Below are 21,870 nucleotides of genomic sequence, written 5' to 3'. Positions count from 1 at the left end.
TGGGAGACCTTGACTGTCTTGGAGGAGCGGGGTTTTGGTGCCAGTTGTGATGTCTTTGCTGATAGATCCAAGGCAGCTTTCCATGCTGTGGCACCAAGTGAGGGAGCTGAGACAGCAGGTATAGTGGAAGGGTTTTGAGTCTTGTGAAGCTGGTGCTGCTTAGTCTTTGGAACAGAAGGGCAAATCCACTTACACCATTCCCTGTCAGCAGGTGACTTCTGTTACCGTTGGAGGAATTTGTTTAAAAATTACTGCTTAGGGTGGAAATCTCTGGACACCCTGAAGCAGAAGCAGGTTCTGAAAACAGAAGGCAGAAATGTTAGGGCATAAAAACAACCCCATGTTCATGGTCTGTTTCCTGTGATCTAATCTGGGACTTCAAAAGGAGGGGGAAAATCCTTTTGTATGCTTTAACAGAAGGTTACCCCTATGCTTAATAAATTCTAGATAGGAAACTGGTATGTTTAAAGTGGAGCTTTGTGCACTGTGCGAGTACTGGTCTGTGCCATTCAATGCCAGCCAGTGCAGGGACACCAGAGGGTACCCCAACCCCATTTTGGTACTTTCCCAGCATGATTAATACCTGCTCTGTGTTCCTCAGGTATTTCCCCCTTTGTCAGCCCCCCTCTCTCCATGCCCTGTGGGAACAGCTGCCCCACCCACTCCACAGCTGCTCTGAGGACAAGGAGTTAAGGGGCTGGTGCCCCTGGAGCCTGTGGCCACCCTGCTCCAGGGAGGTGTGGGATGGAAGGAAGCATTCCTCAGCAGAGGGCATCAATCTCATAGCTCAGCTTGTTCAAAGAAAGTGCTCCAGCCATTTGAGAACTCATGAATTGCATTCTCTTCCTGCTAGTCTGTCCTCCTTGTCTTGGGCTAAAACTTTCCCTTTTCCCCATCTTTGAAAGCTAAATATTCAGGATACACATTCAGGAGTTCTGCATGTGACTGCTAACAAAGAACTTCCAGTCCACTTTAAAAAACAAGTGTGCACACCCCCACAGGAAGTTTAAGGTACACCATGGTTGAAAGGCTGCCAGGACCAGCTGTAAATGTTCTCCTAATGAACAATACAGGCTGCAGTTTAAATACTGGAAAATGCTCAGTGGAGGAACCAATCACGCAGAGAGGCTGATGCTCAAAGAGCAGGGAGACAGAGAGGAACTCGGTCCAAATGCACAGCCAGATCATAGACGTTCTTCAGCCATGGGAGAAGGGAACCAAATGCTACTAAAAATCCATAAATCCTCACTAAGTATTCGAGAGTAGCAAGAAGCAAATGGGTCATTTTGTCCAAGTCTATGTCTTCCAACAGCTGAGCAAATCCCAGGTGACTGAGACACCCACTGCATGTCCAGGGAGTCACATTGCAAGGCAGTACCCGACAGGAGTTTCCCACTAAGTGTGTAGGATTGTGCCAGCTCCCAGAGGTTCCCTGCTCTGGAGCTCAGTGCAGCTCCAGGCAGTGGTGAAATGAACTAAAGCAAGTGGATGGAAGCACAAGTGCAGCAGCTTCCAGACAGGCAAACTGCACACGTGCCACAGCAGTTTGTGCTGGCCATCTTGTAAATGAGACATAACACACACTTTGGTTGCAATTATTTTTTTTTTAATGGAAAAGACTAATCAATGTTTTACATAAATATCAATTAGTGACAAGAAGTCAGTTGAGTAAAGGAATACATACCCCCAGGTTTTAAAGGCTCATAATGAACTGACAAAGTAGCACACAATGACAACTACGTGGAATTAATTGGAAGAGGTGGGCTGCACGTCAATCACCTTCATTAAGTTCAACTGCTAATCACATCAGGGTGTTATTGGAGTAAGTCACAGTGCAGTCTTCCCAAACAGCAACAAGGACATGTGTGAAGGGGAAAGTGGACTCCTAAAACACCTCTCTGCCTCCAGCAGAAAGCCCTGGCTATGAAAGTACAAAAGCCTCAAGTGTTTTCCTGATGTTAAGCCCTTTCAGGGTCTGGTTTCAGATGTGCAGTCTCCCCTTCCCAGACTAAAAACTTACTTTTAAATGAATGCACAGGATTGATCAGACAGGAATGTGTTCACACTGCAAAGTGACACCAAGGTCAGCTCTTAATAATTTCTTTTCTACAGGGTTGTGAAGAACTCTAATCACTTTTATTCCCAGACAGGCTGCAGGGATGGGGAGAAGAGGGGCCTTTTTTCATAGTCACTAAGAGCAATTTGTTAAGTGAGTAGAAGCTGCACTAGAAAGTATGGTATTTCACAGTTTTTCCATGGAGCCTGACAGGCATGATCCAGGTTTCCATATAACATCTTTGCACTCATTCCTACAGGCTCAAAAGGCTAAATATCTGAAGAGGTATTGCTCATATTATGTCCACAGCTTCAGGAAGATCCGAGTTACTGGACCCCACTTTCACATACATAATCACATGGAAACCACAGATTAAATACCTTTAAACTGCATCAGTGGGAGCCACAGTTTGCCAAGTTAGTGTTTCCCAACTAAACAGCATGACATCAATCTGCTGAAGGCATCTAATTCCCCAAATATTACCTTTAAATTTTACGTGGCTAAGATGCCTCCTTTCCAGTGGTTTAGTCAATAAAAATTCATTATGAATTATCTAGAACTAACAGAAACACACATTTCATTTTACAGCTTTTTCAGTGACATTCAAATAGTTTGTAAATGCTGGGGATAGTAGGGCCTGATCTACTGGTGCATGAAAATTAACACCCTACCCTGTTCTCTGAAAGGCTCAAAATTCACAAGTTTTGATTTAAAAGTAAGTTACCATTTCTCCTGTCACATGTTAGGTCCCATAAATCCATGTCTTTTTCAAAGTCTGGATTTCACATATTTAGCTGGGAAATGCACCAACACAGGATGCAAATGAAACCTCTAAAGTGAGCAACTGCTCCATAAAACAAATTGCTTGCAAGTACAGCCTAAATAAGCTGGAACCCAACGCATGACCAAGCTGTAGCAGCTGAAAGGAACAGCAGCACTTCTGAAGTCACTGTCAAAGGTGGACGTTCCACAGCACCAGGAAGATTCTGCTTTATACCTGCCCTGGCTTCAACATACTTCAAGTAACAACCCATTCAAGATCCTTGTATTCCCATAACAGATACAAATTTGCTAACACCTCTAAAGCATCAGATTGCTTATGGTCAGTGGATTTACATTTCAGAATTAATGACAACGAAAAGGGATCTTCTGCACCATAACTCTGTTAGATAAGAAATCTTTTTGTTATAATTTTAGAAGAGAAAGCAGACGGCCAAACACAAAACACAAGCACTCAGCTGGCTGCAGTCACTCAGCGTGATGTGCGACTGATAGCAGGAAAGGGATGATTTCAACACTTCCAGTTCTTCACATCTAAACAAATTTAAAATAGGGTTATTATCTTTGACAAACAACAACACTTTGAGGAAAAAAAACCTACAAGATACCCTTGAAAAAAGTGATATTAACATTACTAGAACTGAATATCCTGCCTTTTACGGTTTGAAGTACTGCTAAGGACCATTTTCATTAATTTCAAAAACAAGAGCTTATCATGAGAAAGAAAAAACATGATGTCAGCTGTAAATACATTACTAAGGTAAGAAAGAAGCCGCCTGGAGATCGACACATTAATTCCATATCTTGCTTACAGACTTATCAAGTGTCAATCAGTTGAGAGATTTACATTACACAAGAACAGAAGTAATTCCCTCCCTGGCCTGTGATAAAAAGAGGAGGAATAATAACAAAGGAGACTGGTCCAAGCTGTTAAAAAAGTCTATGAGGGCATAAATTCCTACACTGTTAAACTAACATTTAAAGAATTGAAGATGACCATTAGCTGCTGCCAGTGTCTATGTTCTGTACCCCCAAGTGATGATTAGGTTCAGCTGTTCTAACACATTCTGTATCCTACCTGTAAAGGGGACCGATACAGCCATTTTTCGTTATCTCCGCTGAGTTTCATACAGGCAAAAAGGTCACAAACTGTAGGAAGGCCAAAGTCCTGAAAGAGAAGTTATCATAATTACCAACCCCAAACATAAATACATTTTGATGTATCTTCAGCTTCTGTAAGTTGATTGTGTTCAAAACCAAAATCAATTTTTGAGTCTTTGAGATTAATGCTTTCTTCATTTAGTATAACATATTAACTTGTTTAGTGCTAAGTATCTAATAACTGAAAACATTAAAAGAGCCAAGAAACCTAAAAACTTTCAGACTATATTATCCAGAAGAGCTACGACTTTGGAAGAGAATGAAGTCATTTAACTCAGCAAAGCAATAAACCTGGCACATAAGACACGAAAGTATCAAAAACTTATGCTCACTTGTGCTTTCTTGCGCAGAAGCCATTTATCTTCCACTGGAGGTGGGTTTGCATTTTCTAGGTTATTTGAAGTCAACACCCAACTGTTTACATTTAAGGGGAGGTGGAATGGAGCCAAGATGTCTAGGAAAGGACTCTTGAAACTCTTGTCTGCTTTTTCCCGACTCTCCTTTTCTTCTGTGCTTTCTGCTTTATGCTCAGTCTTGACCAGCCAGCTTGTCAGAGGCCTCTCAAGCAATGCTTTCCAGGGTTCTGCGATCTCTGCTGAATAATCTGCTTTCTCTGCACTCATGGGTTCCCCTGGGAGCTGCTGTGCAGGGCTAAGCCAGGAACTGGCAGCAAACTTGGTCTTCTCATGCTCAGGGTCTGGTACATCTCTCTGGCTGACCAGAACTCCATTTTTGTCCTTCCCATCTTTCTTCAGAAGCCATTTGCAAAGAGCCTCTTTTCCACAGTTTTCATCACACACACATTCTGAAAAACTGGCACACAGATCATTAGCTTTGCACACATCTTCCACTTTAAAGGGAGCCTGAGGATGCTGAAGAAGCCAAGCATTTACAGCAGATGTAGTGGGTGATTTTTTTCCATCAAGATGCTCATTCAGGCACTTCAGATTTCCCAGGTTCTCAATTTCCACACTTTTACTCTGGCTGCCACGACAATTGGTACATGTTTCAGCTTTGAGGAGCCAATCATTCAAATTGCATTCTTCCCTAAAAGGTTTAAATTCATTCTTCCATTTCTCATCTGAAGAAATACTTCCATTTTCTGTGTCAGGAGTAAGCAGCCAGTCAGAAAGGTCCATCTCTTCCTGTTCAAGGGATTCTAATTCCTCCACCTTTTCAATAGTGGAAAAGGATGAGTTGAGAGTAGAGGTGGAGTCCTTGCGACCAGGGGAATCTGTCTTCCCAGCAACATCACACTGCTGATTGTGCAGGAGCCAGTTCTCCAAATCCTTCAGATTTCCCCAGGCTTGCTCAAAATAGCAGACTTTGGAAGAATTGAAATCCTAATAAAGACACATTGAAACACATCTATTAAAACTAAAAGGCCATGTTCAGTAACTGTTTGCATAGTTAGAGCTCAGAGCATTCAGCTAGTAAGTGCCAAAGCATCAGTTGAACATGAGGCAGAATGAAGAATACTAGAGAGGGTTTCATTCCCACCATATTCTGTTTGCAATCAGATACAGTGTTTTCCCCCTCTGTTCAAAACTACTTTAGTGCACAAAAGGTTTACCTGGCTGGGCTCTGACACACACTTTTGGGTAACCCATTCCTCAAGATTGGTGCTGGGAACATAGGGAGCCTGGCGCACACCCACAGGTCTGCTTCCGAGTAACCAGTCAGCCAGCGAGGCACTCACCGTCCCACACAGCATCTGCTGCTGAGAGAATGCCCTTGGTTAGGAGAAATACTGACTGCTGAGCCAATCTGTGCTGAACATCAACACAGGCATGCAGCAGGCATCAGTATTTCTGCACCAAAAGTAAAAACAGTCCCCTTTAATTACAAAAATCCCATAGGAATTGGATAGTTCCAACATTAAGGAACATTCAATTTAAAAATCCCATCAGTCACACCCCACATACATTTTCATACTCTGCTCTTGCCTGTCTGTTCCTGGAGCAGCTGCAATATCAGATTACTCTGCTCACCATTGCCACTGTTACTGGCTATTCAAGCATCTTAACAAACAAACACAAGCCATTACTCAAGCTCACATAACATGCTTGAGTTCTCCTCTTCCCTCTAATGCAATTAAACACTCACAGACACAGGGTAATCTTACCTGCTCACAGTTCATTAGGGCACAGTTCTGCCCTGGGAACCAGGGAGAAGCATTCTGTCTCTCTGAGGTTTGCTAAAAGAAAAGTAAAAATTAATTTATATCTCCATTTTATCCAGTTTCTAGGACAAATTCTACAATAAAGCAGAAGTAAAGCACAGTTACAAATGCTTAATGCTTTGTGGCTAATAATGTTCTCAACATTTACAAACGGAGAAAGATTGACTACCTTGAGCCTGCTTCCTTTAACAGAATTGTCTCAAATAATACAGGAAATATGTCACTTACATAAGAATCCCAAAATACTTTTATCACAGAAAACATCTACAATGTCTTAACTATTGCAATCTGAAGAAAACAGTAACAAATTTTCATTTGATGGAATAGAGTAAGAATGCAGTAGCCATTCTATCATCCTCTGCCAAAATACATTAAAATAACATGTGCTTAACTGAGCTCAGTGAAAACTACATGCAATAATTAATAAACCACTGTGTATTTATCATACAGCTAAAATTATATGATTCATGCACAGGATCCATTCAAGCTGTCACTAAAAGTAAAAATATCACTTGGAATATATTGCACTATTGAAAAAAAAAAAAAATCTCTGAGGCAAGTGTTCCAACCCAAGCAAGTCCTACTGCTTACCATCGTTTTAATGGAACCAAATGAGGTAATAGCTTGGCGAAGGTGAGATGTGTCAGCCTCAAAATTCAGGATGGAAGACTCTTCAGGTTTAAGTGTAAGACTTCCCAGTCTGAAAGAATAAGGTGGTAGTTACAGAAAGAAAAAAAAATTACAATCTTCTTCATCCATCCTGTTTTGGAAGTCAGTCCATTATTTCATAAAAAGGCTTTCAAGCTAATCGGCAGTAACTAGGTAAAAAAGACGACTTTTGATACAGCATACAAGAAAGGAATCGCTATCTACAAACCAAGAACAGAATAATTGCCAGCAAAACACAAGTTTCACCTTCTTACTTCAACTGCCATCAACAACTAATATTTGAAATAATCTGCATAAATGAGTACCTCTCCTGCTCATTATAATCCTGGTTTATCACCTCAGACTGCTTTAAAGTTCTTATTTCTAGGAATTATTAAAAATGTAGGAACAATCAGATCTATTGTTAGTTCTATTAGAATGAAAAATCAGATTAAATTCATAAACTAAAATAAACCAAACTGTGTTAACTTGCATCATAAAACAGCTTTACCTCTCCAGGCAAACTGCAATCTGGTTTGCCAGTTCATTACTGTAGGAGCGTTCCAGCTGATGAATAAGGCAATTGAACTGTCCCAAGTACTGCGTGGAAGACAAAACACACATTATTGTTTTGGCCTTCAGGAATAAAATTGAGCCAATATTTGCAAGGACAACGTTTGCTTGAAAATGCCAGTGCAGCAACTGACAACCAAGGCTCACCCAGTAGAGCTGCTGCGCCTGCTGCTGCAAGGCCTCCTCTTTGAGCTGCTGGATGAGATCCACCTGCTCGAAGAGCCACACCTCACGGCTGCGCAGGCATTCCAGCTGCCGGCTGATGTGGCTGTGGATCTTGGCCTTGACCTGTCAGAGAACACACACCATGTGTACATCTGTCAAGCAGAGTGAACCTACATGTGCTGCAGTGATTACAAACTGCTGTTTGTCAGTGGCAAGTGATAGTTTTGGAGTTAGTTATTTCTCAAAAATTCATCACAGTCACCCACAGCACCACATGACTCAGGTCAGTAACAGTTCCAAGGCTACCTTTAAAGAGTTATCAAAGAATAATGTTCTTTGTAATCTCTCTCTATTCTGAGGTTTCAATCAACAGCTTTCTGGAAATTCTAGATGCCTAAATAAGCAATACAGGAATACCTTTATCAAGAGCATGACCAAACGACACAGCAATGTGTTTGCAAGTTGCAAAGAAAATTTCAGTCCACCACAACAATAGTAAACATTCTGGAATAATAAAATTCAGTTGATGTCACATTAGTTATTAAAGAAATCTTTAAGAAGTAATTTAAAATTACCTCCCGCCAGTTTTCTTTAATCTGCTGTTCAGCTTTGACAATGCCAGATATAGCTGTTTCCAAGTCCTTCTTTGCTTGAAGGCACTTTGCCAGAGTCTCACTGCTGCAGGAATTTCTATTTCTATCTTGTGGTGGACTCATTCTTGAAGTGTTCCTAAAACACAATGGAAAAAAACGATTTCTTAATAGTTTCTATTCCTCTTTAACAGAAGAGGAAGGGCATCATATGAAGAACCATCTGTTTTACTTCATTATAGGTGAACAAAACAGCCTCTAAGACCCTACAAAGATGCAAGTTTTCTAAACATAGATAAAGCTCTCCTCCGGGAGCAATAACAGTGTCTCAAACACTTCAGCCCACGGAATTTGCACAATCACAGGAAAACCAACAGATATTTGACAAAAGCTTCAGCCACAGGAGTTTAGGCAATCCTCCCCTGCCAGTCACCTTCCTCCAGCTTTTATGCCTAGCCAGCAAACTCCAGAGCTGAGGGGCTGATTCAGGGAAGGTTCAGCAGCAATGCTGAAGCTGGGGGAGAATGGCCTGGCCAGGGACAGGAAATATTTCAGTCATCCTTTTTTCCTCTGCAGGCAAATTAGCTGATTGCCATAAATAAGAAAATTCCAATACAGTTTCATCAACTGAAAACCCGCATGCTACTATGAAGATCACCCTTTACTAAGCTGCAAAGGCCAGAACTTTTAACAGCTACCCATTATTTTGTCCTGGTCACAGCTGTGGTAACTTAGCTTCAGCACAGTCTCAAGATAAAGGGGCTCAAATACAAAATTTCTACAAAAGTTATATTATTAAGGATTCTGCAAGTAAGGTGAAAAATATAGTACTTAGTAACTTTTAGTAAAGATGGGAAGGATCAGCGTAAGCACTTTTCCTAAACAGTGGGTTATTTTGTTACTGAAGAGTTTGAATTCTCCTGTCAATTTCCTGGGATTCCTAAAGCACTAAACATTCATAGTATTTGTTCTATTTAAAACAAGTCCTCAGCAATGACAGCTATGGAAACTCCCAGCAGATTTAAAAGCGTACACATGTGCCAATCTAAAATGTCAGAGATTTTACCACTGCTCTGGAGGGAACTGAAAGTAGTTTTGAATACGACAAGACAACAATGAGCATGTGGTACTGAGCACCTATTTAGTCTGCGATTTCCAAGCTCCACAATCATATAAGGTGCAACTCAAAAGTCCTTCTCTACAGCCAAGCTCTACCTGACAAACATAAAAGTGTGTTTCACACAGGAGAGGGCTAAAAGTGGCTTGCAAGTGGAAGGTGACAGAAAAAGCAATGTTTGCCATGGGGCAGGAGCAGAGGCTGCACCCCCTTAGTTCTCTCAACACCGTGGGCCTTCCCATCTCTCCAGCACCTCCAAACACAAGACATACACGAGGTACAGAAGCCACCCCAAGACCCTGCATATAACTCAATCCCATCCTCACCATAACATCTCATCTTCTAGGAACTCAGAGCACAAATACAAGAGAAGAGAACCCAAATATAATCTTTAAGCTTATATTATTTTGCATCAAATAAGTGCAGAAGTCCAAAATACATAAACCCCCATGCTGTGCTATGAATGCCAATTTTGTCTTGGTATTTGCACACCCTAGCTTGTTCACAGGTTCACTTCTGTAAAATTTCATGATCTTCACCATGTCAGCAATGTTCAATAAAAGGTAAGGTAAGATTTTTCTCACAACACTCCCTAGACTTTATCTTGCATTTCAACTCTCATGTACAACCTACAGGAAGTAGGAGCCAACAGTGTAAGTGGGAGCCCTAGCTCTCAGATATAATCTAACAAACAGAATGACAGCAATACACCCAACCAAGAAAACAAGGACCTTAGATATCTTAAGAACTATCACATAGTCGAAAGTAAATTTAAAAATTCATATTGGTTATTATTTCATTTTTTATATTCTTACATAACAGCGAGTCAAAGTGTGAAAGACTAAATAAAACTACCATCTTTGCTCACACAGTAGTTAACATACTTAACAACTCTTGTGAAAATTATGTTAACCTACTTTATCTGTATTAGCAACTTCATAATGGCACGATTGAATTTAAGCTTACACACACTTCTCTAAAATGATCTCTGAAATTACTGTTTGTTACTTTCCCTTTTATCGATGATTGCAAGAGACTTCCTCCAGAATGTACAGAGAGAATGAATGCTGCCTTCCTCCAGCCAGCCAGCTCCTGTTAAAATGGCTGTTCTTAGGCTTTGTCGCAAATAAGCCAGTAAAACTCGCATATTGTGCATGAAAGCCAATCCACCCTTCCTTTCAATTTCCACGAGCCTCTAACGAAACTAAGTGGAGGCAAGCACCTATTTCCTTGTTCCAAATTACTCCCAAATAGCACTGAGAATTTAGACATTTTCAGGTCACATGCTCTGAAACATCCGCGATCACACACTTCGGCTCAACAGTAACAAAATACAATTACTTCTGCAAGAAAACGCACGGCTGCAACACGCCGTCACCTGCTCTGGCCATTTCCTAGCCATCAAACTGTTTCCAAGCACACGGGGGTCCCCACCGGTCCCTGCTATGTGCGTCACGGGATGCACACCCCCAACACATGAGCTCGCACTTACTTGCCGCGTTCAGAAAGAAATCCCGCAATGTCCTGTTTATAAAGCGGCTTCCATTCCCAGGCACGGCCTCCGGAATGCTTCCAGCCCTGCAAATTCCGCTCCAAGCCCTGGCTCGCCTGAGCGGCCCAGCGCCTTATCGGGGCGGCCCAGCCCGCGCCCCGCCCCGGCCACCGCGCCCGGCCGAGCCGCACGTCGGCAGCGCCGGGGCGGGCCCGGGGCGGGCCGCGACCACCGGCCCCGTGCGGAGCCGCATCCGCTCTGCCCCGGCCTGGCTCCGCTCAGCCAAAACACCAAGTGCCTCCCAATATCCCACTTGCATTTCAAACCGCGAAACCTCAACGTTTTGCAACAAAACCGCTATTTCTTGCAACTTCAAACGTGTGGCAATGTGCCTTCTTCATGCAACAACAAAGCAGACCCGAGCGCTGAGGCATCCAGAGCGGATGCAGCAGCAAGAGCTAAAGAGCTGCGAGGCGATCCAGCCGCCGAGCTCAGCCTTCTGTCCCTGGCCAGGCACAGCCCGGCAGTGAGGCTCCGCATCCAACACTGAGCCTGCGACGTGCCAGAAATCCTGACACGGGGCAGCTCGGATACAAGGTAGCTCCTGGAAGGGCCAAAATGACACACACACATGCACAATTCTTGTCACATCTACTCTTGCTTTCACAATCTCACACACACTGCTGAGGAAAGCGCACAGAATGGCCTCGGTTGGAACGGACCTTGAAGATCATCTTGTTCCAACACCTCTGCTATAGGCAGGGACACCTCTCACTACACCAGGGTGCCCAGCGCCCCTTCCAGCCTGGCCTTGAACAGTCCCAGGTATGGGCCACGTACAGGTCCTCGCCTGCATGTAATCAGTAAAAATGTTATAGCCATGAAATCAAAAGAACTGTCTGAATCATGAGGAAGATGACATTATTGTTCCTAATAGTAAAATAACCACGTTTTTACAGGAAGACTTTTGGCTCGTTGGAGAGGTGTCACCACAAGACCCTGCAGCTATAACTTCTGGTCACAGGTGCTCTGTGCAACCTCCTGGCTACCTACACTCCACCCTGAGATGGTAATTCCCATAGGTCAGAAACTGCTGGACAAAAATAATTTTAAGCTTTTAACTAACTATCTGGTGGCTGGGGAGCAGAGGAGGAGACAACCCTGCATCTTCTGCACAGTCTGCAAACAGGCCGGCAGGAAACTGGTTCTACCAGCTTTTCACTCTCGGCACAACCATCCACACTGTCCTTGAGAAGAGCATTGTTTTACATTTCAAATGCGTGTGGAAAAATCACCTCAAAAACAGAGCTGTGCAGAGCCTTTGTTGGGAAAAAGCTGAAGGGAATGAAGCCTCCCATCGAACAGGCTCTATTTATAAATGTGGAATGATTTCTTCCATTTGGCAGGATGAGGCTGCTCCAAAGGCCTCTCTGACCTGTCTTTATGTAGCTTTAAAGCAGCTGGCTTGTTTGAATTGAAATCCCCATGGATTTCCATCTAACCCCACCAAAAAACAGTAGTTCCTCTTAAGAGGCACTCCCAAATTAGGTACATGGGAGTTGTGGTCAGGGAGAGAAGTACTCTAAGCACATGAGCTGAATCTGGGAACTTCCCATTTACATCCAAGCATAAAAAGCACTTTGTACAGTGCAGCATCAGCATTACATTCCAGTATCTGTATGGAGGTTCTGCTGGGGAGATTATTTTACTCCAAAACAAGCATACAACACACTAATTTTAAAGTCACAAGCTATGTGAAGAAGAAAAAGTAACCTTTAGCAGTTTCAAGTAAGAGAAAAAGTGAAATAAACACCTTAAGAAATTGTAACAGAAGTTTCAGGTATTACATTTTCTAAAATTCAGGTAGTTTTCAACTCTCTGCACAGTATATGGCCTGTGCCACACACCTGAACACGTGTGACTACCTTTTCTGCCTGTTTTAGCCCCGAAACAGCCTGGCCAGTGCACAAAGCACTTGTACTGAGACACCCTCACAAGAGCTGGGCTCTGAGCACTCACAAGTCACTAATGCAACTGTGAAGAAGTCTGATCACAACTATATTCCATCTATCATAAATATATATTTTATGCACAACAAGCATATTACTGAAATCACAAAGTATCTGAATATGAAGGCCTGAAATCTCTATGCTATAATTAGTAACAATATCAAAGAAGATACCACAGAGTGGGGAAGACACATACTTACCTTAATGCAGATTGCACATTACAACGCATCTTCCAGGGTATTGCACTTAAAAACCCTTCGAAAAACAAGTGAAATCCCTGGTTCTGCCTGAAGCATTTAGGCCCAAAGATACCACTCCCATGCTCTCTGCCCACCCATCTATCCAATACTATACACTTGCAGCGTGATGAACAGTATTTTTTACATGGGTGCGAGCTTTCTTCTGCTCCCGTGACTGCATACCTTATCGAAAGTCTTGGCGGAAGGCAATCTTGTTCCTCTGTCAGTTTTCCTCTTTAATCCCAGCCAGAAACAGAGCTTAAAGCTGTCAGGATGCCTAGCACACAACCCTCGGAAGTGTTGGCTCACACCACTTACCAGCATCCAACGACACAGGTCTGCCAAACTTTCAATAAGCACGATTCGGCACAACCCCGACCATTCCAAACCCAGACATTTACTGCTTATATAACCTCTGAGAAGCGCAGCTGCTAACAAAAGGCTTTGCCTTTGCAATTAGGAACGCGGCTTTAGGAGCGCTCGCGGCACCTCTCCGGGACACGGAGAGCGAGATCGGTACAAAACCCCGTCTCCGTGTCCCGTGTGAGCCCTGCGCCGCGGAGCGTCCATTTCCCGACCGACCTAAACCACCCAGGCCGGGTGCCTGGGCACTTCCCGCAGCGCGGCAGGGGGTGCCTCCGGGATGCCTTACGCGATTCCTCGCGGGATTCCTCGCGGGACTGCTCTCGGATCCCCCCGGATGTCTCCCCCGCCGTGCCGGCCCCGCCGCTCCCTCACCGCCGTCCGCGCGCCGCTCCCTCAGCCCCGCGCCGGCCAGCCGTCCGCTCGTCGGCCCCGCGCGCTCTCGCGAGACCGCCGGCCCGCGCGCCCCCTGCCGGCGCGGCGGAGCGGCTGAGGGAGCGCTGAGGGGCGGTGCTGCTGCTGCTGCTCACGGCAGCCAAAATCCGGGAATCGCGACTCACCCGGCACGGCAAATCCTCGGAGAACAGAACGTGTATCGTGGGGCGAGCCACCGGTTTGGGTTTTTTTCTGTCCACCGGAAATTTCCCGGAGTACCTGGCTTGGTTTGGCTTTCCACAGTACAGGTTTTGGGTTTTCCTTTCCGCAAGTGTGAAGCACGGCAGAACACCTCCCAGTACTGCCATCCCGCTTTCCAGCTGGGAAAAGGCTCCAGTTACTGCTGCCCTCCCGCGCGCTTTATTTGGTCAGGGGCGAGGAGATCCGCTCGGCTGGCCCGAGCGTGGTGCCCGTAACGCCGAGGGTGGGGGCTCCGTCCCTGTGAGGGCCATTCAGGAGTTGGACTGGATGATCCTTGTGAGTCCTTTCCTACACAGACTATTCTATGATTATGTGAGATTTTAGCCTTTCCGTGACCGTCGGCTAGCACGTTTGTGAAGTGCTGCCTTTTGTAGGTGCGTGTATAGCATTTAAAACCTAACAGATACTGTATCATTTCTTCAAGCAGGAAGGACTTCAAATGGAAATCGAAGTAGCTGAGTACATGTGGTAACTGAGTCGCAATTTCCTACACTTTTCGTCCTCTGGGCACAGATCAAGGAGGCGTTCTCTTGAACAGGACCTTACTCGCGGTTACAAGTACAAATTATTCAGGGCTGGCATAGAAAGCAGAAGTTCAGCCACCTAATCCCAGATGTGCTGTTACCCTAGGAACAAGCATTTCAGGTATTTGGCTTCCTTGTCTAAACACGTAAGAGACACGGCGTGTGTTATATAATCCTCCTCTGTGTACTTGGATTTAAGAGGAAAAATAATACCAACCCTGCCTGACCTTGGAAAACCAGGAGTGCTCATACACACATGTCCCCCCATGCACTTATCTAGCAGTGTTCTCCAGAAGAAAGCAAGCTGCCTCTCCTGGGCAAGCAGGCACACAGGTTTCTGTCATGTCTTCCATGGGTTTGACCAAGACAATATCATAATACAGATGGTCTCAGAGATTTTTTTGTTGGTAGAGTTGCTTCACACAGCACACTTTTTTTGTGGATTCATTGTGGTTTAGGTCATGCCTTCCTAAGAGGATTTGCTCTTTGGATACATCTTCCATCTTACCCCTAAATGAATATCAAGGGTAAGGAACCACATGCATCTTTTAATGGTCTCTCTCCTCCCACCCTTCATGGCAGTACACTCTGCTCCTCCCTCAGCCATAGCCTTTGCCATACCACATATGCCTTTTTACACAAACCTGCATAGCTGATCAGAAAAATAAATTCTAATTGCATCAACTAAAGCAAAAGGCAAATTTGTGATCTACTAAAATAGTGGCAAAAGGTTGGGCAGAGATACAGTTTTATGGAAAAATAAACAGGATAATGTGCTCATATTAAAACAGCAGCAAAGATAGAGATGTAGTGGGCATTTCCTCAGCACTGGATAAAACTGTGTATCAGTGTTCACAATAAACCTCCAGAGCAGGAAGAAAAGGATTTTGGATGCATAAAAGGGATCTAAATACACATCAGAAATAGTTAATGAGGATAATTCAGAAGTGTGTGACACCACATAATGCACACCTATACCCAAGATTCAGTGCTATTTCTTGCTGAATGGGAATCCCACTTACAGTTCTGCAGCATAAAGCAGTGGAATAAAGCAAGCTTCCTTGATTTGGCAAAAGCGTATGATTCCCTTGTCACACTCAAAGACATTCTTCCTTGCTCATCTGTAGTGTGGGAATGAAGACCAGGGAGAGAGTCATCCCTTCCCGTTCCCTGGAAAGGGAGGTTTGATAGAGAACTGGAAGCTTCTTCTAAGTTTCTTAGGCATGGGCCTGCAAAACTGTACTACAGGGTACTACTCAAAACACAAAAATTTGAAGAATATTCTCTGGTGCAATGGCTTTAGAGCAAATTTTATGGGGTTTAAAGAACAGTTCTGTTTTCTGTTCATATTGTTCCTCTTTGAACAACTGCAATAATGTAGTTGAAGGGCATCAGCTGAGTTAACTTCTCTGTTAAGTGCCCCAGAATGTGATTTCCCTGTTCTGCGATGCTACCACACAGCTGAGCAGTCCATCCCTGCCTCGTAAAGGGGGAGTAAGGAAGCAAGCGTGGCAGAGCTGCGGGTGCAGCCGGTCGCCAAGGCAGACCAAGCCACCGGCTGCTCCCGTCAGAAGCAGCAAAAGTCCCAAGGCAGAGTATGAAATTCTAGAAGAGTCGTCATTGTAGCTGTCAGGAAGCCTCAGGCAGCTCCCGTGGGAATCGCCAGTTTGCCCAAGCTCTGCCGCTGGGAAGGGACTGTTTTCCCTTCGTCCCTGTCAGCATGGCCCTCCCTCGCACGTATCCTCTCTGACGTGTGTCCTTGGTCCCCTTCCAGGCAGGCCGTGACCTGGCACTCGGTCCCGCAGCTGTGCGCCAGAACCCTCCCCTGCCTTCCCGCAGGTGCCGCCGCCTCAGGGCGACCTCAGCCCCAGCCCGCCCAAGGAGCCGAGCGGAGCAGCAGCCACCTGCGCTGAAGTCCAAAGACTTCACTGCCCTGCAGGGCACTTTCAAAGCTCTCTGCACTGTATTTACTCACCTTGAATCTCTGCTGTTTGTGTCGAGCTACCCCAGTGCCAGAAAGGAACTAAATGTTTTTGAATTCTCACACAAACAGTTTCATATACAGACTGTAAACAGATGTTTTAATAGCCTTTTCCTGCACACCACACACAGCCTTTTTCTTTTCTCTAGTTTAGGGATTTCTCATTTCTGCAAACTTTTTAATTACAATTACACTTCAGTCTATTCTTCTATCCAGTTTCACACTGAACAAATGTACCGACTACACCTAATTCCACACCCATCTTTCATTTGAAGAGGTTCTCAGGAAGGTCTTCTGTAGCTTCTCCAGACAGCCTAACCAAAGGCAGAACTTATGGAAGTAATGGGTTGCTTTTGAGCATTAGGGTCCCACCACAGACATGAACAAATCTCTTACTTGTTGTGGCTCAAACCTATCAATGCAAAAAATAACAGGCACAGCACCAAAGGACTCATACGAGAGGGAGGGAGGCATGTAAACAGCACATAAACAATTTTAACTAAACTAAAACTGTTTTCACGAAGCTTCAACCAGCTCCAGAAAAGTTGTTCTATAGCAAACAGAGATTGAGCCTGTAGCAAACCAGCAGTGTGATTTTGGTCACTAAATATTTTGCAGCTCCCTCTAGTATATATACACACACACATTCCAGTCAAAATTAGAGCAGGAAAGGACTCATAGTGCAGACTTGGAACACAAGGGCTGTGTTCCAGCTCCAGGGTTTGCTCTTGTTTGAATGTGGGAGCATGTTGTTGAACAACATGCAGCACACAACTGAAACAGGTCTCTTCGGCTTTCTCAGAAGCACTTGTCTCATGTGTTCCCAAAATCCTTTTTAAGAAAGCAGTCACAGCAGCATGACAGTAAATCAACCCCTATTCTATTGTTAGAGTGAGGTTGATGCTGAAAAAAACATGAAATTTAGAAAACACAGACCACTACGAACAAGGAAGAAATTACAACATAACAAATTATAACATCATATTGTGAATTTAAATCAATGTAAAAGCTTTTCTAAAATTGGATTCTCTGAGGCAGTGGCATTTGTAGGATTTTCCAGACAATGTGAACACAAGACAGCATTCAAACAACCCGCACACAGGAATTTCTGCCCAGTCCCATCTGAAGTGCATCAGTTTACACTACAACCAGCACCAGAGGCAGTGTAACCAAACTACCTACAAGCCTGCAAAAAGCCATCAGAGGAGGGAAAATGCCTATGTTTTTATGTATGTGTCATCACTGAGGGTGTTGTGTCTGTGTCTGGGAAGGACCAGAAACTCCAGCTCCTGTTGGTGTTGCTTTAAGGACAGTACAGCACAGATCAGGTACTGGCACTCAGGCCCAGACAGTTCTGTGCGCTTCCTGCACCACAAAAAGCTGCCCGTCAGCGTGTCTGCTGGAAGGCACAAATAAAAGGGTATTTGGGCAGGATTCACTGCACCCCAAGCTGTGACCCCATCTCTGCTTTACAGTAAAAATTGTTGGAAGTGAGCAGGGACCAGAAGATGCCGGAGAGGAAGAGTGGGTGCGTCCTGCAGAGCTATGGGGCGGCGCTGAGCACCAGGTGGAGCTCGGAGATCTAATCCTGGCCAGCAGGAGTGCACCAGAGCGCCTGACCCACATTCCTTAAGTCCTATTACCTTTAACACCTCGGGGGGAAAATCCCCTTCATTACACCTGTAACACCATTGTTACTGGAGTTGTCTTCAGTGCCTGTAGGCGAGCAGGAGGTGGCTGGAAGGGGGTGGAAGTCTGCAGCATCATTTCCTTACCTGTGTCCCTCCCCTTTGTTTTCTAAGCTTCCTTCACATGCCATCTCAGTGGCATAGCCTGTAGTATACTGAAAGCCTGATAATAAGACAGATGACATCTGTTTAGGTCACATATTTGAAAGGATTAATGCTCCCAAAGACTTACAAGCTACAGCTTAGTACTCTGCTATCTGAACACATTGGCCCTGGGACATGTGATGGCTGCCAGCTCAAGGCTCAGCACTTCTACAGCTCGAGAAAGATGGAAGCAGGACATCCATGCAGCCATGGCAAAGGATATGCACCATTCCCTTCATGGATGCAGTAAAAGCCACAAGGAACAGTGTGCCAAGTCTGGTGAAAATGTTCCAGGAGAAAGGAACAACTTCATAGCACTGTTTTTGCCTGTGGCAGGGTGTTGCCCCACAGAAAATGGACATGCTCATTCCAGCTGGCAGAGGTGAAAATGGAGCAAAATCATTTTTATATGAAGCAGAACTGCTGTGGACAGTTGCTTTCTGAGCAAGAAAAGGAACAGAATTCTCACTAATCCACATCACCCACAAGGCGTAACCATCTCTTTCCCTTTAAAACCACATGGCTCTGTGGAATTTCCCCTGTAAAGCGGCAGGGGAGTGCAATGACCTGGACTACAGCATCCACAGAAAGCACCACATCTCTCTTCCTCAGCAGGCATGAGTGGCTTGCAGGACACACATTATTTGTGGACAGGCGGTACTTGCAGACACGAACAGCTCTCTGCACACAGGCTCACAGGCATTAGATTCCCATTTTGACGAGGCTCAGCTGAATCTTGCTGCCTGTGTAAATAACAAGGCTTTGGAAGGAAGTTGAATTATATTCTCCATTTCAGATCCATACTTCAGGATGGAGGGAAAAGAAACAAAACTTAGAAATCAATCCTAAAGTCCCCTGAAGGGGAAAAACACAAGAGATTGATGCAGCAAGTTCTACTAAGTTATTTAACTGGTACCGTGAGAGTTGATTAGAATTATTTATTTCCAGCTCATAAACCCACATGCTGCCTCTTTCTCTCTTGCCAATTAACAGTATTACTTAGCCTAATAAACTGCTTTCAATTTCAAGTGGCTTAAGAAGACAAATTAATCACCTCAACATGTCTGAAAGGAACAGATGGCAATGAAGTATTAACATTGCAATTTCACAGTTGGAAAAGCTCCTGAGAGAGGGGGCAGTAGCAGTGTCTGGAGGACACCTAGCCCTGCTCCCTCTGTGGAGCTGGTGGTCCCACGATCTCGCCTCCACTCTCAGCTTCTGCTTTAACCCAACCTCAACACACATTACTTTTCCTAGAGCAAAGCTACACTGTTTTCCTTACTCATTCTTTAATAGTGAGTTACATCCTTCTAGAAGGCCTCTTACCTCAGCACATCTCCAGACAGGTCGTTACTGCTTTGGATTTAAAAGACTAAATGTCTATCCAATAATGCAATTAGTCCAGCCTGTCATTATTCTTACTGGCTATAAGGAGAGAAGTGATCAGAAAGAAACACATCTCTGTCTGTACAGTGGAGATGCTCTTTTCCCCTGGAACGTCTTGCTTACATTTCAGTACAGAACAGCTGACTGCCTTTTCCTCTTCTCACTCGCCCGTCTCAGATGACTGTGCAAAAGTGTAGCTCTGTGGGGCCTTTTGGCTCAGCTGAACAACACAACCTTTGTTAAGCTACATTTGGAAGGAAGATAGGCTTTCTGTGGAACAGGGGTTCCTAAAGCAAAACATCCAGGTGAGGACCCAACAAGTAAATACAATTATTTTAATAGTAACTGATATGACAATGACTAAGCAACTGTTTAGTGCATTGTTTTGGCATTTTTGAAGAACTTGTTTAACTATGGAAGGTTGTTATTTAAAGCAACAATTCTCTATTTCAATATTTAACTGCAGTCAAAAATTATCTCAAATTCAAACTGCAATGATAACAGTCAGTGTCAAATATCTGACAGGCTTTGGCCTCTCCTCCTGTTAGGAATGGTAACAGTAAATACTACTTCAGAAGGAAATGAATTATTCTTAACACCTTTTAAGAACTATTTCAACAGCATACTGATATTAGTATCAATTGCTTTCAATCTCTGCTGAGCCACTGAGCTAAGCATCTCAGCCCATTATCAATCTCAGCCATCAAGTATCAATGTGCAATGAAATCCTTCTAGAGCCATTAGTTAGTGTCCAGGGACAACGTAAACATATGCAAAATACTGCATTAACCACAGCTGTTCCCATATGTTAAGGTGAAGATGGCACACTGAGACATAAGGGTTAAGCACCCAGTGCATCCCTCCCTGAGAATTCCTGGGAAAGGCAGCCCCAATCTGCTCAGCTGGAACTGGTACCTGAGCATTCAGGCTGGGGAGCAGAGGCAGCATGATGCAATGCACTGGTTTTCAAATGGGCTTGAGAAAATAATACATCTTGATTTCACTCTAGCTTGACAAGCATCTGTGTTCCGCATTGACCCATTCAGTTATAAATCTAGTGTGAGTTTTCCTGCTACTTTATTTATATTTAAGAGTAGAATGTAATGGATTTGGATTTTCCTAAGTTAGAAAACATTAAAAAACAGAGTTCTCACATTTACAAGAGTAATACTTCAACAGAGAATACTTAATATACAAAATGGCTGCATTTGATTTTTTTTAAAAATTGAACCCAAATGCAAAATTAATCCAAATAGCCTTTTTTTCAAGACTCCAATTGTACAAGTAAAACAACTTGTTTTATCCTTCTAGCTAATATTCAGATGAATGCTTGTTGTTGGGCTTTTTCCTCAGATTTCCATTATATTCTTGCACTTTAAACCTTTCCAAAAGCGTAGGAAGTCCTCAAACATAAACACTAGTTTTTGTAAAAAACAGCAACCCTGATTAATAAAGTGAAGATTCAGAATGCTCATAATGAGTGAGCATCAGTTTTTCTGAACTTGCAAATCATTGGTATCCTTTGCCTTTACTTGGAATTTATTTTTCTCTTCCAGGAATGATAATCAGTGTTTAGGACTGTAGTAGCAAGTCATACCAATGTATAAAGTAATGTAATTACAATGTAAGTAAGTGACACCAGAACTGTATGAAAGACAAGAATTCTTCCAGGTTTTACAGCACAACAGCCAAAGAATTCAAGGGACTTTGCCTTATAATTCCAGTTCATTCTGCAAACTCTCTCTTTCTTACCAGTTTGATACTGGTCTTTTATATAATTTTCCTACAACTGGGGTCTTTATTCTGAAGAGATGCTTGGAATGGCAGTGGTGGGAAGGAGAATACAGATATTCCACATGTCAAAGTATGGATTACAATGGCCATGGGAGAAAGGTACTCTTGCTATTTTAAAGCTTTAGTTTGACTCTTCCAATCTTTAATTCTCCTGCACACCCAAGGACAAGCTAACAGACAGCACAAGGTTTTAGATCACTATAGTGCTTAAAATTCTCAAAGTGTAATGTTTGATGAAAGAAAAAAAAATCAATGTTCAATATTCTGGACCATAAAATAAGCTGTATAGAAACTGCTTAGCTAAACTCTAAATAACAGCAGAGTAATTTTATTTAGTTATTC

At 43.7% G+C, this 21,870-nt stretch overlaps 1 protein-coding gene across 4 annotated transcripts; it reads right to left on the bottom strand.

The window, feature by feature from the left end:
• Positions 1–1,584: 1,584 nt before the first annotated feature.
• On the bottom strand, positions 1,585–13,790 carry NCOA4 (nuclear receptor coactivator 4). Of its 4 annotated transcripts, none has more exons than XM_015632587.3 (10): positions 13,665–13,790; positions 8,141–8,294; positions 7,548–7,688; positions 7,339–7,427; positions 6,771–6,879; positions 6,123–6,194; positions 5,571–5,717; positions 4,330–5,340; positions 3,915–4,004; positions 1,585–3,370 (listed from the first exon to the last, which is right to left on the bottom strand). In XM_015632587.3, the coding sequence occupies exons 2-10, from the start codon at positions 8,279–8,281 to the stop codon at positions 3,365–3,367; spliced, it is 1,806 nt and encodes a 601-aa protein (XP_015488073.1). In that variant the 5' UTR covers positions 8,282–8,294; positions 13,665–13,790; the 3' UTR covers positions 1,585–3,364. The 4 variants fall into 4 exon arrangements, with proteins under 4 accessions (XP_015488073.1, XP_015488069.2, XP_015488070.2 ...); XM_015632583.2 differs by lacking the exon at positions 13,665–13,790 and adding an exon at positions 12,974–13,126; XM_015632584.2 differs by lacking the exon at positions 13,665–13,790 and adding an exon at positions 12,974–13,124 and having other exon boundaries at positions 5,571–5,714.
• Between the last annotated feature and the right edge of the window lie 8,080 nt (positions 13,791–21,870).

The sequence above is a fragment of the Parus major genome, chromosome 6, assembly GCF_001522545.3.
Source record: "Parus major isolate Abel chromosome 6, Parus_major1.1, whole genome shotgun sequence".
In the NCBI taxonomy this organism is placed as follows: domain Eukaryota; kingdom Metazoa; phylum Chordata; class Aves; order Passeriformes; family Paridae; genus Parus; species Parus major.
The sequence above is the reverse complement of the archived record's forward strand: the minus strand, read 5'-3'. Positions and strand labels throughout refer to the sequence as shown.

Coding starts and splice junctions, on each gene's coding strand:
- NCOA4 (XM_015632583.2), bottom strand. CDS start 13,002: ATGCGTTGTAATGTGCAATCTGCATTAAG. Junction 7,428..7,547: donor AGGCGCAGCAGCTCTACTGG/GTGAGCCTTGGT, acceptor TCTTCCACGCAG/TACTTGGGACAGTTCAATTG. Junction 5,341..5,570: donor GTGTGTCAGAGCCCAGCCAG/GTAAACCTTTTG, acceptor TGTCTTTATTAG/GATTTCAATTCTTCCAAAGT.